General features: G+C 37.1%; 1 protein-coding gene across 5 annotated transcripts in view; it reads left to right on the plus strand.

Annotated features, from left to right (window-relative positions):
* Positions 1 to 20,048, plus strand: part of CCDC91 (coiled-coil domain containing 91) — a 419,640-nt gene that overhangs the window by 394,239 nt on the left and 5,353 nt on the right. Inside the window, exon 13 of one of the 5 annotated variants that reach the window (XM_081249365.1) lies at positions 1,131 to 1,525. The exons of 2 other annotated variants lie outside the window; for them this stretch is intronic. In XM_081249365.1, the coding sequence (XP_081105491.1) occupies positions 1,131 to 1,229 (99 nt within the window). In that variant the 3' untranslated portion in view covers positions 1,230 to 1,525. Of the gene's footprint in view, positions 1 to 1,130; positions 1,526 to 20,048 lie in introns of those variants that run through there. 2 more of the 5 variants (XM_081249363.1, XM_081249362.1) reach the window with 2 other exon arrangements.

A 20,048-nucleotide genomic window follows, 5' to 3' on the forward strand; every position in this document is an offset into this window, starting at 1 on the left:
AGTATTAAGAAAACATTTGTACTTAGGAAGTACATAACAGAGCAATTCACAATAGTGTAAAACTAGCTGTTTCATCGGTGTAGAAACATTGTTTTTTGATTTGGTTGTGCTGATTATCAATAATAAGCCATTAATATCTTTTAAATATCAAGAGAAATTAACTACAGTAGATGAAGCTGTATCTACTCAGCTGCTTCCCTTTATAAAAAAAAACATTTTATTTTAGTTTAATGTAAATTCTAAGAATACCACTCAATGAATTTTCACAAAGCAAGCACACCTGTGTAACCAGCACTTAAGTCAAGCAGAAAATTGCCAACATCTCAGACACCCCCCAACCCCGGCCTCCTTCCAATCACTACTACTCCACCAAAGGGAACCTTCTTCCATAGGAACGTATATTGTAAAGACTAATGGAGGGGATGTTAGCACATTCTTTTAAGAAGTCCACAGACTCCTTTAGGCCTTTGAGAACAATCTGGCATTTTAAGAAGAGAATAGTTTTCTGACACTGAAGTATTTCATGCTAAACATGTCAAAGTGCTTTTTACATCATCAGTAATATGCTTTGACATGTTTAATATGAAAGCCTTCAGGGGCAGACAGTTATTTTCCCTTCTTAAAATAGAGAATGAGGCAGGGTTTAACTACATGAAAAAGTTCATGATTAAAAACAACAGCAGTAATCAATCTGTCGTGGCTTCACTAGAATGCCCATTAGTCAGTCATGCAAACTTCACTAGACATGGAGATGTGGAAAGTGAACTGGAATGAACCTCTGTTCTGCTCTTATCCCATGCATTCAGGTAATTTTATTTTTTTGTATTTTTCACTAATGTCTGGATGGAATTCATATCTCTCCTTCCTTCTTCTCTGTTTCAAAGGTCATGCTAATCTACACTGACAATTAATTATGTGCTCTGAATAATGTATGAATATCCAAGAAAATCCTTTGAAAGATATCCAGTTTCCTATTTCTTAGAGTTCTTTCCCCATCCTAATTTTTCTGTGTTTTACTTCATGTTATATGTTTTTAAATTACTTAAAACAAACAAACATAAACAGGAGGTCATTACAATTCTTGTTCCCAAATGTTTAGTTTGGCATCTGATGCAAGGCCTCAATTGCAGGCTGGAATGCCAGAAGCTCGAGCTGAAGACAAGAATGTGGTGCGCAGGCGTGATTTGAATTCAGGAAGAGTGTTTATATTTTCCCAAGGGCCGCATTAACAAGAGTCAAGCCCTAACTGTTACTACCAACACATTTTAACAGATTAACTTTTCTGATTTGTGAAGTAGAGTGTCATCTTATATGCGTACATCTTTAAAAAACCTTCTCTTCCAACTGCCCTTTAAGCTACTACAGAAAGTTTAACACTCAGTCCTTATCACATTGGAAAATGTGTTTTTGTTAAATATCCCATGGCACATATTCACCCAACAGAGTTTTATTTTTTGATATTTTCAAAATTAGAAACAACCTAAATGTCCATCCACAGGGGACTGGTTAAATGAATTTTGTTAAAATGGAATACTGTGTGTCTACTAAAAAGAATTATATTTATCTACATTTGTTGATATGGTTGTAAAACCTCCTGAATCATATGATCCTGTATATTTAAATATATTTCGCTATATACCTCTGTGTGTGTGTTGTATTGCAAAATATATTTTAATAAACAAAAGAAAAATGTGATCAATGATCTCTAGGAGGTGGGCTGGGAGAGATTTTGCTTCCTGCTATATAATCCTTTGTTTAAATATGTGATATATGATTATATCTTAGTTTTAAACAGAGAAAACCAGTTTAAATAGACCATTGTATTGTTTTGTATCTATTTTTTATATGTCCTATTTCAACCCTTTTTCTTTACATTTAAAAAGTATATTCAGAATCCTCTCCAGAGCTTTGGCTAAAACAGCATACAGGTTTGACTTGAGTGTCCTAGACAGAGAAGGCCAGAGTTTTGGTTTCCCATTTAAGCCATGCCGTACTTAGAGGGAGAGGCTGACCGATTAAGTCAGTGCCAAAACTGACAGTGGTACTGGGGTCGGGGAGAGTTCTCTAGCTCAGTTTCCTACTCATTCATCTGGGTGTGTTTTGTGGCTTTAATAGGATTAGAGAAACATTTGCATTGAGGCTTCAGGAGGATTTTCATGCTGCTCAACTCACAGAGCAATATAAACCCACAGGATTAAGAATGGGTTTTCTGTGAAGTGAGTAGGGTAAGAAGAGTACATGCATCTGGTTCCCTCCTTGTTTTCTACTTGCTAAGGAAGGCACTCCAAGATATTGGGGACAGAAACGTATGTGTAGGCAAGGGCATAGTTTTCAAGGAGACACAGTATGATGTGTCTTTTAAGGAAGTTGTTACAACTGTTTAAGAAGAAAGGCAAATCCAATTGCAAGTGGTTTGTTGAAAATAAGACCAATAGAGAAAATGACTTGTCTCTCAAATATGTTATCCCATCATTTTTGCTTAATCTTCCATATTTATTGTTTCTCGACCTTGATTTTTCCTACATTTTGAGTCCCATAAATATTGAAGTTATTCTTCCTGACTACAATTCAGAGACCGATATTACCTCTTGTAATTTAGGTGAAGACTGATTTGCTCCAGCAGTCATCTGAACTGGAGGTAAAAGTAACACCCTCAAGAAACTGAGAATGCTAAAAAATAGCATCCAATTAGGATCTGTGGTGGGTTGTATTCTCCTAAGAAGAGGCCACAGCAGTGTTCCCAGACCAACATTTTTCTTGCCACTCCCCGTCGGTCAGCAGAGTCTGTTTCTCCTCCCCTGAGTCTGGGGCCGAACTTTTTGAATGCCCCAACAGATAGAATGTGATGGATATGACACTGCATGATTTCGAGGCTGGATCATAATAGGCAATAAGGCTTCCACCTATCTCTTTTTCTCTCTTGAAGCACTCACTTGTGAAATCTGACCAGCAGGCAGTGACAAAATTGAAAGTAGCCTGTGTGGGGGAACAAGCATCAACCATCAGATATGAGAGTGAATGAGTCCTCAGATGATTCTAGCTCCTAGCCTTCAAGTCTTCCAACTGAGGTCCCAAACATCATGGAGCAAAGATAGGCTGTCACAGCTGCACCATATTCCAGTTCCTAACCTACCGAATATGTGATCATAATAAATGGTTGTTTTACACCACAGAGTTTGGGGGTAATTTGTTTTGCAGCCATAGTGACTGGTACAGGGCCACTTCTCCTCCACTCAGAGATGGATAAGGAAGTATCTGCAGACAAGGGCAAAGTTCTTTTTGAGAGAAAATTTGTATCTCTACAGTGTGGCCTAGATTCAAATAGTACTTTTTAAAAGATACAAGTAGCTAATATTTTATTTGAGATGTGCAGGGAATAGTGATGAGAGAATTGGTTATTAAAATCTACTGAAGCAAGCAGAGCTTATGCATCCAGAGACCACTGAAAGGAGTCTCCTTAGATCCAACTAAGCATTCCTTGAGGTTCCAGGACGTTTTAGGACTTAGAATGTTATACACTAATAGATCATTCCAAAATACTGTCTTTTCAGAGAGATTTCAATATGTCATTAATTAGTTCTTCTGGTTTTAGAAGCACAAAATTAGCAATGTCATAAAAAAAATTTAGGCTGGAACATTCACTATATTAATAGATCTAACAAAGTTTAGAAAATGAGTGATTCCCAATAACAATTCCCAGTTTTCAGTGATAGAAATTAAGAAACTTGACAATTTGTTCTTTTTTTTTTTTGCTTTATAACAAATTTAATCAGTTATACATATACATATGTTTCCATATCCCCTCCCTTTTGCGTCTCCCTCCCACCCTCCCTATCCCACCCCTCCAGGCGGTCACAAAGCACCGAGCTGATCTCCCTATGCTATGCGGCTGTTTCCCACTAGCTATCTACCTTACGTTTGGTAGTGTATATATGTCCATGCCGCTCTTTCACTTTGTCACAGCTTACCCTTCCCCCTCCCCATATCCTCAAGTCCATTCTCTAGTAGGTCTGTGTCTTTATTCCTGTCTTACCCCTATGTTCTTCATGACATTTTTTTTTCTTAAATTCCATATATATGTGTTAGCATACAGTATTTGTCTTTCTCTTTCTGACTTACTTCACTCTGTATGACAGATTCTAGGTCTATCCACCTCATTACAAATAGCTCAATTTCATTTCTTTTTATGGCTGAGTAATATTCCATTGTATATATGTGCCACATCTTCTTTATCCATTCATCCAATGATGGACACTTAGGTTGTTTCCATCTCCGGGCTATTGTAAATAGGGCTGCTATGAACATTTTGGTACATGTCTCTTTTTGAATTATGGTTTTCTCAGGGTATATGCCCAGTAGTGGGATTGCTGGCAATTTGTTCATTTTATTGTTTTGTTATGAATTTCAAAATGTATATAATTTTCAAATAATTTTATAAATTATCGTTACTAATTCTTTTATTCCCTAAAAATGGTATAGTCCTGATTATATATATCTATGTACCATAAAAATAAAGGCACTCAGTTATCAATTATTTACAATGCAAACCTCTATTTCATGTGATATTACATTTTATTAATAGACTATGTAAATTTAAAGAATACCATCACTAGTGTACTGAGTATTTTATAAAATAATTTGCAGGTTTTTTAAATCATTTAAAATAATTTGTACATCTTTTTGAAGGTAAATATACCATTTGACTCTTGAAAATTTTGAAAATGTATTACGGTATTCTTTTCTAAAGTACAGTTACTAAAATAAATTAGTAATTATCTCTTCTCTTTTTGTTCTTTATTCAATAAATTCAGCAAACATTTAGTCAGCCCCTATGATGTGCCAGGTACTGTTTTAGACCTTGGAGATACAGAAGTAAATACATCAGAATCCCCATTTTCCTTAGGGTTTTCTAGGGAGCTTACTTTTAATGGGGTATGGGACTGACAATAAACAAATGTATGATATTTGGGGATGATAAATGCCATGAGAAAGGATCCATAGTTAGTGATGCAAATGAAGAGTTGGGGTGCTATTTTAAAGTGAGTGAGAGCAGTCCTCAGTGATAAACTGAGCTGGCATTTAAGAAGAGATGTGAATGTACAGAGTGATCAAGTCATGCAGCTATCTAGAGGAAGGACATTCCAGATAGAGAAAACACCATGTGCAATGGGCGGATGTAGAAAGAGTGCTTGGTTGTATTTGAGAAAGGACAAGGAAGACAGGATGGCTGAAGCAAAGTGAGCAATGGGAAGACTGCTAGGAAGTGAAGTTTTAAAAGTTTGCCCAAAAGGAAAGTGAAAAAAATGATTTACATGGAGGGGTGACTATATCAAATGCTATCATGGACTTATAATTGAGCAGTCCTTAATTAATGTCATCTCTGATGATCTCACAGTGAAGGGACTTCAGAAATTATAATTTAATCTCTGAAAAGGCTCAATGGATTTATTATCATAGCAAATCTTTTTAATTTTTAAATATATACATTTCAGAGAAGTAAATGGAGTGATCACTATTGAGTTTTAAGCATAAGATAATATATTACTAGGATAAAAGTGGTAGGGAACGCTGGATGAATATAAAAGTTTAAAGAAAGAGAGGAACAAATAGGCTTCTTTCTCTTGTTAATAGGCATTTAACTTTCCTCCATGTCTTTTCATGATTTGATAGCTCATTTCTTTTTCGTGCTGAATAATATTCCATTGCCTGAATGTACTACAGTTTATACATTCACCTATTGGAGGACATCTTAGTTGCTTCCAAGTTTTGACAATTATGAAGAAAGCTGCTATAGACATCCATGTTCAGGTTTTTGTGTGGACATAAATTTTCAACTCCTTTGGGTAAATACCAAGGAGCACAATTGCTGGACCATATGAGAAGAGTATGTTTAGTTTTGTAAGAAACCACGAAATTGCCTTCCAAAGTGGCTGTACCATTTTGCATTCCCACCAGCAATGAATAAGAGTTGCTCCATATCCCCACCACCATTTTGGTGATGTCAGTTTTCCAGATTTTGGTCATTCTAATAAGTGTGTAGTGGTATCTCATTTCAGTATGCGTTTCTCTGATGATACATGATGTGGAACATCTTTTCATATGTTTGTTTGCCATCCAGTTATCTGCTTTGGTGAGGTATCTGCTAAGGTCTTTGACCCATTTTTTTAATCAGGTTATTTTCTTATTGTTGTTTTTTTTTTAAATTTTATATATTTATTTTTGGCTGTGTTGGGTCTTCGTTTCTGTGCAAGGGATTTCTCTAGGTGTGGCGAGCAGGGGCCACTCTTCATCGTGGTGTGCGGGCCTCTCACTGTCGTGGCCTCTCTTGTTGCGGAGCACAAGCTCCAGACGCGCAGGCTCATTAGTTGTGGCTCACGGGCCTAGTTGCTCCGTGGCATGTGGGATCTTCCCAGACCAGGGCCCGAATCCATGTCCCCTGCATTGGCAGGCAGATTCTCAACCACTGTGCCACCAGGGAAACCCCCTTATTGTTGATTTTTAAGAATTCATTGTATATTTGAATTATAGGCTTTTATCAGATATGTCTTTTGAAATAATTTCTCCCAGTCTGTGACTTGTCTTCTCATCCTCTTGATACTGTCTTTCACAGGACAGAAATCATTAATTTTAATGAATTATAGCTTATCAATTATTGCATGGATTGTGTCTTCATTATTGTTTATAAAAAGTCATCACCATACCCAAGGTCATTTATGTTTTCTCCTATGTTGTCACCTAGGAGTTTCATAGTTTTACAATATACTTTTAGGTCTGTGATCCATTTTGAGTTAAGTTTTGTAAAGGGAATAAGATCTGTATCTAGATTCTTTTTTTTTTTTTTTTTTTTTTTGCCCTTTGATGTCTAGTTATTCCAGCAGCATTTGTTGAAAAGTCAATCTTTTTACAATTGTATTGTCTTTGCTCATTTGTCAGAGATCAGTTGATATATTTATGGGGGTCTATTCCTGGACTCTCTATTCTGTTCATTGATCTATTTGTCTATTCTTTCATCAGTACCACACTGTCTTGATTACTGTAGCTTTATAGTAAATCTTGAAGTCTGGTAGCATCAGTCCTCCAGTGTTGTTCTTCTCCTTCAATATTGAGTTGGCTTTCTTGGGTCTTTTCTGTCTCCATATAAACTTTAGAATCAGTTTACTGACATTCACAGAATAACTTGCTGGGATTTTGATTGGGATTGCATTGAATCTACAGAGTGATTTAGAAAGAACTGACATCTTGACAATATTGAGCTTATCCATGAACATGCAGTATCTATCCTATTTAGTTCTTTGATTTTTATCCATCAGTTTTATAGTCATCCTCATATTGATCTTGTACATATTTGTCACATCTATACCTAAGTATTTCATTGTGTGTTTAATTTAAAATTCCACTTGTTCATTATTATATAATAATGTAATTATTCTATTACATTATAATTATAATAATATAGTTATTATATAATTATATATATTATATAGGAAAGAAATTGACTTTTGTATATTAACCTTGTATCCTGCAAACTTGCAATAATTGCTCACTAGTTCCAAGAATTTTTGTCAATTCTGTAAGATTTTCTACAGAGTCAATCATGCCATCTTTATCATAAAACAAAGACAGTTTCATATCTTCCTTTCAAATCTGTATACCTTTTATTTCCTTTTCTTGTCTTACTGCATTAGCAAGGACTTCTAGTATGATAATGAAAGGAGTGGCTAAGAGGAGACATCCTTGCCTTGTACCTGATCTTAGTGGGAAAGCTTTGAGTTTACCACCTAAAGTATGATGTTAGCTCAAGGGTTTTTGTAGATAGTCTCTGTTAAGTTGAGAAAATTCCCACCCTTCCTAGTCTACTGAGAGTTTTTATCATAAGAGTGTGTTGGATTTGTCACACAATTTTCTGCATCTATTGATATGATCATGTGATTTTTCTTATTTAGCTTGTTGATGTGATGATTACATAATTAATTTTTGAATGTTGAACTAGCCTTGCATACTTGGGATAAAGCCCACTTGGTCATTGTATATAATTCTTTTTATACTTTTTTGGGTTTGATTTGCTAATATTTTGTCAAGGATTTTTTCATCTAGGTTCATGAGAGATGTCTGTAGTTTTTTCTTCATGTCTTTGGTTTTGTTATTAGGGTAATGCTTGCCTCATAGAATAAGTTAGGAAGTATTCCCTCGGCTTCTTTCCTCTGATTCCATATAGCTTTTGACTGCTAAAATTTCAAAGAAAAATAAACAGGACCGACCTCTGTTCAGAGAATATGACTAGATTTTTAGTTCATCATACTTATCATTTAACAGATTTTTAATATATATGGTTATATTCAGAGTCATTATATTGGCATTTCCTGAAGACTTTAAACTCCATCGTGTCTTTTATTTAGAGAAATCCGGGCATACATCAGCAAAACTATCATTTTTCATCCAAGCATAGTGATACCTATGTAGTAAATGAGGTGGTAAGTCATTTGGATAGGTCATACCCATGGAATTTCTATATGATAATAGTCTGCATTTGTTTTACCACACACCATTTAGATTACTTGATCCTTCTGTTCCCTTGCATAATGTAATTTGTTTACATTAAAACACAAGAAGAAAGAGTTTCAGTGTATTGGCTGGATTTGTTCACATTAAAACACAAAAAGAAAACGTTTCAATGCATTGGCTATATTGCCTTAATTAAGTGGATCCTCAGACAGTACACTGTAGTGGAGAAAGAACAGATGTCTTGGGACTGTGTTGCTACTTTATATGGTATTTCAGGAGTATCTCAAATGCAGTGTGCACTTATGGATAACTTTTTTTTATATAAAATTATCCCCCCACCTTCATTAATCTTACTTCCCAGTTCCAGTGCATTTGTAATGCTTGGTGAAGATGGGTTACACTTAAGTTACTTTGCCAGATATTTTTCTGAACCTTTCTCACCTGTAAATATAAATATATAAATATAAATATAGGTGATGGGAATTTTTATTGAGATGGTTATTTCTGTAGGAATTCTAGTTTACAATCATTTGCTTATTTTGTATGTATAAAAAAGGGAGTACAGAAGATCAATGTTACTTAGTTGACAAGAAAAGTAAATGATTGAAATAGAAACAGAAGTCATATAATACCTTTTACACCAGCCTTACAAATGCCTCTGGGCTATAAACCATCAATTTATGAAATTTCTACCCAAAATGCCACCAATTCTGCTTTGCAAATTCCCTACAGATTTTTAAAGGAAGGAAGAGAAGATTCTTGGTCTTTTCTTGCTTTCTTTTGTTTACCGTTACTGGATTGTCCCATTTTATGGGAAAGCCTTTTAACTTTAACATTGTAGCATAGCATAGGTATACTTTTCATCTTAGTGAGAGAAGTATAGTATATGATTAGGAGTGTGTGGTTTTGAATCAGATTTCCTGGATTAAAACTGATCTTTGCTATTTATTAGATTCGTAAACTTGGGCAAGTACTTTAACCTTTCTTGGCCACATTTTGTTCATCTGTAAAATGGAGATTAAAATAGTCCCTACTTCACATAGGATTATTATGAGAACTAAATGAGTTACCCCATGTAGAGTGCTTACATTACTTGGCACATAAAAAGTTCACTTTCGGTGTTAGCTATTAGTGCTGTTATTTTATTGAGTTCCCTAACTGTATAGTTGAGATCAGAACGTCTTTGGTTCTACTCACTCTGTCTTGAAGTATTTGTTAAATATGTTTTTGTTCCAGAAGTGGTTTGTGACAACTTAAAATATATATATTATTAAATTTCATGGTGAATGGAAAATGAACACCAAATAATGAGTGTGAAGCTGATAGTCAATATAAATATATATTTATGCCACAATGTCCTGTCTACTTACCAAAGTTAAAATTGCTTGGAATTTCCTGGGGACAAAACTATCATATTTTATCCATAATATTCATAATTTTTAAATTGATTAGGAACTTTATTTTTCTTTCCAGATATTATAAGTTAACTTGCTTGCCTAGGCAAAATTTCACTGCTATAGTTTTAAATCCATCCCCTTTATATGTTTTTTTTTAACATTTTTAGGTGTTTTTCACTCTTATAGTTTGTGGATGAAATACTCTATTTACCAGAGAACAGGGGAAAAAATAAAAGAGGCACTTGCCAATGCAACTTGCATACATATATGTTCAGGTGATGGGCATAACCTGATCATTATGATTATTTTATTTTTTACCATTCATATACTCTTAAGCCATTCGAGGATATTTTATTCTATTAGTTGTTTTTCAGTGCCCAAATTAAAATTTCCAATTTAGTGGAAATTTCAGTCTCACTGACATTTTGAGCCTCAATAAATTTTTGTTTCTATTATACTAGTAGACACATACAGTGTAAACTTGGTACATTTAGCACTGGGATTTATATTTGCCTCCTAGTAACAGAAACTAGAAATAACAGTGGCATAAGCAAGTCCAGAGGTAAGCAGTTTAAAGCTACGGAAGCTTAACAAAATCATCAAAGATTCAGGATCCTTCTGACTTTGTACTTTTTTAATCTTTAGCACTGGCTTACATGATTAGTGCTATAGAATGGCAGCTGGGGCTCCAGTAAACACATTTGTGATAGAGGAAAAAGGAAAGGTGCAAGAGCCAAAAAGGGAAAAAAATTCAGGACAGGCGTCTGTCCCACTTTTAAGGAGCTGTTTTGGAGTTCCTCCCCAACAACTTGTACTCACGTTTCTTTAGCTACCCTTGGCAGCAATAAGGGAATGATACCTGGAGGATGTTCACATTTTTCCTAGGACTAAACTGTAATTTTATTGGTAAGAAAGAAGAGTGGATATTGGAGAAAGAACTCTCAAGCTTTGCCATAATCCCTGACTTCTCATATCTTCTGTTTGGAAGGTGTCCAGTGTTAAGTTTCTTCAGCATCTTCTCTTTGAGCAGGTGCTATTACCATTTTTAGGCAATAATATCCAAATTTAGCTTTCTTAATTTAAACCAAACCTCCTTTACTTGCTTACAAGGAGGAAGGTTAGGGTTTTCCTACATTTCTCAGTCCAGCTGGGATTTTAGGAGGACTGACTGGTGCTTTCCCACTTGGTTCACTCAGTAGGATCAATCTGTTTTAAAATGTGCCAGACAGATGGTATTGTGTTTTTTCCAGGCTTCAGTGATCAAGTACACACTATAAAATCCTAAATGACGAAGAAGAGCAGCCCTATTTAAAATGAGAGGAAAAAAGTCTATTCTCACTAACTTCCATTTGATTAAATGTTTCTTTGTTCCACTGGTTCTATTTTGAATACTGAGGATTTCCTAATGGGAATCAGGTGTGCATCCAAGCTGCAGAGCAGCTCACCCTTGGGCTCATAGCCACTTCTCTCAGTAGTGGAAACGAAGATAAGCACAGATTCTCAAAGCCTCAGAGGTACCCCGAGGTGAGGTCTGTCCTACACAGTGCCTTTATGAACATTTCCCCTTTCTTTCGTTATGGACCTAGAAAGAAGTAATCAATTGTTTTTATATACAGCCACTGAGGTTTACAGATTCTTTAAGGCATATGTGATGTATTTGATGTGCCAGTTTTTCTTTAAATGCTTCTGTTGCGTTTTCAGGGAACCATTTGTATGTTAATACAACAGAAACCTTCCTGAACCTACCTTTTAGGAAAAGAAGATAATTACATGTTTTAAGGATGATATCTAGAGGGATTTGGGCATCTTGACAAGTTTCTGCACTAGTGTACACAATGCAATAAACCCCTACATATTTATAGCAAAACAGATACTGTGCCAAAGCCCCCAGCCATACCTGAAGTTCTTATCTGAGAAGGCACTGTACTATTGTGGTTTAGAGAAGAGCTTAGTGTGATACACACCTGGATTTGAATCCTGGCCCTGCCACTTGGGCAAGCCATAACATCTCTAAGCCTTAGTGGCCTCATTCAGAGTTTCAGGAGAATAAAGATGAGATAATACACAGTAGAGGTTTCCCAGTGATGCCCTGCACTTATGTAATTTCCTTACCTTGAGCCTGGGCTGGGCGAAGCAAAGTTGGCTTTTGGGAAGATCACGGCCTCTATCTTGGGCGCTGTCTTGCTCTCTTGGCGTACTCTCATTCTCTCTCGGTTGCTTGCTTTGGGAGAGTCAGCTATCGTGTTATTAGGCATCCTTGTGGAGAGGCTCGCGTGAGCTCTGTTGGAAGTGGATGTTTTGAGGCCTGTCGACAGCCGCTCGGTGAGCTTGGAAGCAGCTTCTTCCCCTGCTGGACTTTGAGCTGACTGCAACCCAGCCACCGCTTGATAGTAACCCCTCAGTAGAGACCATGTGTGAGAGGCACTCAGGCTGCACCCAATTTCCTGACCCACAAAAATGGGGAGACCATAAATATTTGTTGTTTTTTGTTCTAAACCACTAGGTTTGGGGTGATTTGTTACACAGTAATTGGTAACTAATACAACACAATATGGAGGTTCACCTGTGCATAGCAGGTAATAATAGTAACACTGGTCTCAAAACAAGAGAAGATCAGACTCAATCCAAGACTGTTAATTTTGCCCTGTAAATCAACTTCAATATATGTGTGCAGAGAGCTCAAAAATAAGCCTTGTGTACAGTTCTTTGCATGCTTTTGTACATTGAAACATAAAAGGCAAAATATATCAGTTATCTGAGAATTTTAAGATAGCACAGGAAGACAAGAACCCAAGAGGTCATGTAATTCTTTCTCCTACTTCAAAATAAGGTGAAATTTAAATTGCTGAAAATCAAAACAAAAGAGTCCTACAGAGAGTAATTGGCAGATATTTTTCCTTGGATTGACACAAAAGAATCGCTAAAATCTTTAAAACTTGACTTGATGAAAATACAAGAGTTTGTGTTTGTTGTACTTGAACAATTTGTTACTTAACAATGTTTGTTTGGGATTTTTATGCTATTTAATTTACAAAAGGCCATCCTACAGATTGCAATATTTGCACTAACCAAAGTCTTAAAAAATGTAGAACAAGGCTATTCATGGTTTGGGAGCATGTAACAAATTTTATTACAAACTTTATGTGGAATGTCATATTAAAATCAGTTAGTCTGTCTTGCCAGAATCAATCCATTTTTTATTTGAGATAAATTCTTGCTATTGAACTCTAGAAAGTGGGATATGGAACTTATTAATAGGTAAATACAACCTTATGGATCAGAGCCCTAAGATGGGATTACTGTGCAATTACTATTCTACTATACAATTTTAGTTACCTTTTCTTTCGTTCTAAAATTTTCCTAAATCTGTGGTTTTTAAAAATGTTTTGGAAATTGTCTGAATTAGGAGTAAAGCAGTTGTTACCAGAATTATATTCTTTTCAAATTTATTAAACCTCACATATGGAAGTTTATACTAGAAAGTCTAGTGTCTACATTCACTCACTACCACAGTGCATCCTTTTCTGGCCAACTGCTGTTGCTTAACTTATAAGATCGAATAAGATTGTATTCCAAGGTGGTATGCCTGCACATTAAGGTCTGGAATACATATTGGTTTATGCTTCCCAGATGATTTAGTGAAGAGCAAAAATGAGTATTCCCATTTCCCAGTGGATTCTATGGTAGTTTGGGATAAAAAGGCAGAACTGCCTAAATATGTAGAACTTATTTTAGATGATTCAAAAACAGAGAATTGACTTACCCTAAGACATCTTAAAAACAAAACAAAGCAAAACTCACAGTTCTTTAGTTGTGGCCAATGGGGTTTAAGACTCTTTATACCCGTTTTCCATTTACTCTGAAAGAGCATCTGTAATTCATCTTGTGCTTGGTGGAAAGTTACACAACTTCTTTATATGTTGAGATTTTTTAACTAAATAGTCAGATAGACTTGAAATATATTTCAAAGTTGAAAAAGTTTCTCAAAGAGAGTAGAAGATGTGAACTCCGGAGTGAGAGTCTTCATGGGACGTGATGGCCTGTGAATGTTTTGGTAAAGAGGTCAGGTCTACATTTTCAGAAGTTCAGGTCGAGGCAACTGGCACTGCCTTAGTTCAAATCACTCTCCTGATCATACTGAGTCTTTTAGAGTTAGAGTCATTCTAAACATATATTTATATGACTATTATCCTCAAGTTGGTTCAAAGTCTCTTCCAACATGATTTACAATAATGACATAGTTATATTCCCAGAGAGGGGATGTTCTATCTCAACTTCAGCTTTATATACAATATATCCCTCTTGCAGTCAAATTTACTTCTCTGCAAATATAAAGAAAAGAGTATTTATTTCTTATCTGAAAATATAAAGACTATTTTAAAAGAGAAACTCTTTATGGTTGGTATACCCGTAATAAGACAGATACTATAGAACTTCCATTAATGCTACAGTTATATTACAGATAAGTCCAAATTTTCTTAGGCTGAAATGCAGAATTTGAGGATACAGGATAAAGGTAAAGATGGTGGTATTTAAAGCAAAAATGTTTAGATGTCACAATAAAAATAATCACCATTCAAGAATAACAATCATCTTCAAGTCTGTGAGTCCTTATTGTTTGTTCATAAAATGAACCAGCCCATTATGAGTATATATGCATATTAAGTTTTAAAATTGATTCATAATCTACTTCCTTCATAGCTACATTGAGAGAAAGGATAGTTATATCATCTCACCCAGAATGGTTGTCAGCACCTTTCTGGTCATAGTGCTGGTACTCTAGGGATGAATCTTATCTGTCCATTGTCAAATGTCCACTGTCAAATTGTGAGGGCACAGAATCTACTTGATACATAGTAAGGTTTATTAAGCAAAGATAAACTCAGGCTAATACTTTTAAATGTATTTTGAAGAAGTATATTTTTTAAGTGTAGGAGGACATATTAGGTTTGTGAAATTGGTCTGTTAACAACTCAGTGTATCAGTTTTCCACAACTGTAAAATGTAGATGTTAGACTAAGCAGTCTCAAAAATCTCTTACCAGTAAAATTCCATGATTATTTATTAAGGGGAAACTGAACCAGTATAATATTCTCCCTATATATACAGTTTGTTTTTAGTCTAGGAGATTTCTCAAGAAAAATTGATTTGTGGTGTATTTTCCAAAGAATGCTTTACACACACACACACACACAATTCCAAGGTTTAAAAGCTTGAGACACATTACCTATGCTATAGCCATTTTGTCAATTCACAATGCTTATTATTAGCACAAAAGCTATATAAAAGTATAAAAGAAACCTTTTTTATCCTACATTTCCGAAATGCCCTCCAGTTCATCATAACTCAATAAATGGCACCATCATTCTAAGAATCACCTTTTACTTCTCTTTTCCTTTCATCCCTACTTCTAATCCATCAACAACTCAAGTTGGTCCTATCTAAAAATATATTTTAAACCTGACCTGCTGTTTAAGCCTCTATTGCCAACAGTCTGATTAACTTTATATTTTCCCCAGACCGAAAGTCTCCTAACTGGGTTTTCTTCTTCTGCTCTTGCCCCCCAACAATCTCTTGTCCCCAGTACAATGTGCTTGTCGTCGTTGTTGTTGTGGCTGTGCTGCACGGCTTGCAGGATCTCAGTGCCCCAACCAGGGATTGAACCCAGGCCATGGCGGTGAGAGCACCTAGTCCTAGCCACGAGGCCACCAGAGAACTCCCTACAAGTGTGATATTTTTCAGACACAGAGTATGGTCACACTCTTGCTCAAAACTCTCCAGAGTCTTCTGATGACCTATAGCGCCCTTCCCGCTCTGGCCACTGTCTACTTCTCTGATCTTCTCTCCTACCAGTCCCCCCCTCACCTTGCTCATTTTGCTCCTCTCTTCTTTATTTATTGCCAGTCCTTATTCAAGCCAAGTCTGAACCCACATTTTGGTCTTTCCTCCTGTGGTTTCATCTGCCTTGTAACTTTCTTTCCTGATGCTTTTGCGTGGTTGGTTTTCTCTAATCATCCCACCCAAAAGATGTCCCCTCTGTCCCTGTCAAATCCTTTACCCTACTTCGTTATTTTTTATAATAATGATCTCTACCTGAAGAATATTAATCTCCTCAAACTAAAATTTAAAAAAAACTAAAATATAAACTAAAGTAAACTGTAAAGTATATAAGAGCAGAGAATTGTTTTCTTCACCACTATATTTCTCTAGTGCATGAAACAGTGCCTGGCACATAGTAGGTACTGAATAAATATTGAATAAATGAGTGAATGAAAGAATATATGAATACTCCTAAACTCCACTAAATTCATACCTCCTTTCTCAGTGTCACTAAACCGTCTTTGTTCCTGCTAATCTGCTTTCCTAGAATTTCTTCCACATCTTGCTCCTCTTTAAGAAGACACTCTTGGGCCTCCCTGGTGGCGCAGTGGTTGAGAGTCCGCCTGCCGATGCAGGGGATACGGGTTCGTGCCCCGGTCTGGGAGGATCCCATATGCCGCGGAGCGGCTGGGCCCGTGAGCCATGGCCGCTGGGCCTGCGCATCCGGAGCCTGTGCTCCGCAACGGGAGAGGCCACAACAGTGAGAGGCCCGCATACCGCAAAAAGAAAAAAAAAAAAAAAAAAAAAAAAAAAAAAAAGAAGACACTCTTGGGCTTCCCTGGTGGTGCAGTGGTTGAGGGTCCGCCTGCCAGTGCAGGGGACACGGGCTTGTGCCCCGGTCTGGGAAGATCCCACATGCCGCGGAGCGACTGGGCCCGTGAGCCATGGCCGCTGAGCCTGTGCATCCGGAGCCTGTGCTCCGCAACGGGAGAGGCCACAACAGTGAGAGGCCCGCGTACCGCAAAAAAAAAAAAAAAGAAGACACTCTTGGTACTCTGTTCCAGTCCTCTTCAAATCTTGCTCAACTTCTGTCACGTTTTCTCTGCTACATTCTCCCACAATGATCTCTCCCCCATTCTGACCTTCCACTGGACTCAGTCTTTGCTGTATATATCATCACATAATTGTTCTTTAATGATTGTGTATGTCTCTTCAAAACGATTATACACTTCTTAAGGACAAGGCCACTATATGTATACTTTTGGGGGGCTCAGAGCAATAATGCACAAATAGTGGCAGTCTTAACTTTGTTACTGGTCAGCTGATTGACCAATCAACCAATGTATTGGCTCAATCTCAAGCATGTAAATGAAACAGCTTGAGGATATGTGTGTATGTGTGGGGGATGCATATAAAGTCAGAAAAACAAAGGCATTCATACCCGAGCAGCACTGTTAAAAGGGCAGCGTTGCAATAAAAACGGAAGAACTATTTCACTTCTTATCAGAAGGTAAATAGTCCTTCTTACCCAATGTAATGACATCAACTGGGAAATCCGCCTGAGTAATTACAGTTCTGAATCATCATACTTGACCTTTCTTCAATGCCCACAAAAGAGCTTGTTAGTGAATGTGAAAATGGAATACATTAAACATATTACTAAACATAAAACATATGTTTATGAGTAATTTTCTATCAGTGGATTTGCTGGATATCTCTTTTTAAGCATAAGTTTAAAATATGTAGGAGGGCAGGTTGGAAAAGTAACAGTGATAAAGGTAGGCCTAATATTTTCATATCTTCTGGTATATCTTATTGGTGAAAGCCCAGAAGATATTGAAATCACAATTAGTACTGTGTATTTAATATTTAATATATATATTAATTATATATATACATATATTTTACATACATATATATATTCAAAAACAATGTATCAGGGCTTCACTGGTGGTGCAGTGGTTGAGAGTCTGCCTGCCGATGCAGGGGACACGGGTTCGTGCCCCGGTTTGGGAAGATCCCACATGCCGCGGAGCGGCTGGGCCCGTGAGCCATGGCCGCTGAGCCTGCGCCTCCAGAGCCTGTGCTCCGCAACGGGAGAGGCCACAACAGTGAGAGGCCCACGTACCGCAACAGTGTATCAGATTTTCTGGGATGTAAACAGTGTTGTTAACAGTCCCATTAAAACAAGCCTTTTTTTTTTTTTTTTGGAGCTGAATTTGAATTTTGCTCTCTTGACCAGCATGAGTTCACCATGCATCATATTGTGTTTTGGTGATAGGAAATAAAAGCTAAGGTCTAGAGATGTTTTGTTTTTCTTTTTCTTTTGCTATGGCATGAAATACTAATGGAAAGGTAAATCTAATACAGGAAATTTTTGGAAAGTCATGTCTTCTTTTTACCCCCTAAGCTTAATATTAACTTTTAATAAGTAGTATGTATGCTTCTAAATGGTTTTCAGCAGTATGCTAGCAAACTGAAGAGATGACAAAGAGAGAAAAAAAGATTTATAAAGCCCAGGTGTCTGTTTCAGAAGCCTCAGAATTTCCAGGGTTTTTTTCAGGTATCTGAAAGAGTGGAACAGCAGCTGAAGCAACAGTAAATAGAAGGGAAAACAAAGCAGCAGAGCTACACTGTTATGAAGAGATTGTAAATACTACAGCCAGTGTTTGCTGCCGCTACTCTGGACATAACATTGTCAGCGTGAAGTCACAGAATACAAATCTTTGATTCACTTTGAGATGAAAGCCACAAGAACAGAACTAAGTCCCACTCTTCAAGGGTGCAAAAAGAATATTTTGCCAAAATTCATCTTGCCTCAATAAAGGATAATAAGGTCATGCCTAATAAAACTGAAACTGTTGAAATTCAGGAATTCGCCAAGAACATCAGTTTGATGTACTTGTTTCAGAGAGAGGAATTGTCCCTGAACTATAAGAGAAAGGTCTCAAGTGTCCCCCTCATAGACATGATCTTACATACCATGCCCAGAAAGCACCCGCCAAAGTGGAATCTTAGATCTGAAATGGCCCAATTTATCTTCTTCCTCACAGAGTATGTCACCTTCTTGCCCCTTAAAGTGTTGAACTTCTGTTTATTTAGTAGATTCTTGCCTTCAGACAGTTCTTGGGAGGCATGGGGAAAGATGTGAAGTTTAGCTACCTAAACCCAAAGTCAGTACATCCATCATCTTATAGTTTCTAGTTCCAGGGTGACCTTTAACACAAACAAGAGAAGGGAAGTGCTTGGTATGTTTAAATCGAAATCTCTCAAACTTTTTTTTCCTTGTACATATCCTTGCTTTTTAAGAAATTACAGTATATTCATTCTGATGCATAACCCAGAGGATTGTTACTTAACAACAATCACAGGTTGATTGCTAGTTTGTGCAATTATGAGTTTGTGCTATATGCTATCAAAAGGAGAAGTTTCTCCTCTATCTAACATTCATAAATTCTAAGATATTAAATCAATTTTGTTTTTAATTGAATTCCTGATTGTTCAGGGTAGGGCTTCTAAAAGACTTTGAATTATTATATCTAATGTATGTATATGTATATATATATATATATATATATATATGCATGTTATGAACCATAATAGTAAAACAAACCCCCATGAAGCCACCTCCAAAATGAATCAACATATTTCATCCTGATTCCATCTTCCAAATACAACTATCCTGTTATGTTTTTTTTAATAAATGTATTTATTAATTTATTATTTATTTTTGGCTGCATTGGGTCTTTGTTTCTTCGCCCCTTGGAGGGAGAGGGGCAGGGGAGCGCTACTTTACATTGCGGTTGCGCGGGCTTCTCATTGCCATGGCTTCTCTTGTTGCAGAGCACGGGCTCTAGGTGTGCGAGCTTCAGTAGTTGTGGCTCCCGGGCTCTAGAGCACAGGCTCAGTAGTTGTGGCGCACGGGCCTACTTGCTTCACGGCATGTGGGATCCTCCTGGACCAGGGCTTGAACCCATGTCCCCTGCACTGGCAGGTGGATTCTTAACCGCTGCACCACCAGGGAAGCCCTATCCTCAGTTTTGATTGCATAATATCCTTGGCCTTACAAAGAAAAGTTATATTGCTTATTGATGTAACTCAAAATAATATACTTTTGGGCTTCCCTGGTGGTGCAGTGGTTGAGAGTCCGCCTGCCGATGCAGGGGACGCGGGTTCGTGCCCCGGTCCGGGAAGATCCCACATGCCGTGGAGCGGCTGGGCCCGTGAGCCGTGGCCGCTGAGCCTGCGCGTCCGGAGCCTGTGCTCCGCAACGGGAGAGGCCACAACAGTGAGAGGACCGTGTACCGCAAAAAAAAAAAAAAAAAAAAA

Source organism: Mesoplodon bidens (genome assembly GCF_964165515.1).
Source record: "Mesoplodon bidens genome assembly, chromosome: 11".
Taxonomy (NCBI): Eukaryota; Metazoa; Chordata; class Mammalia; order Artiodactyla; family Ziphiidae; genus Mesoplodon; species Mesoplodon bidens.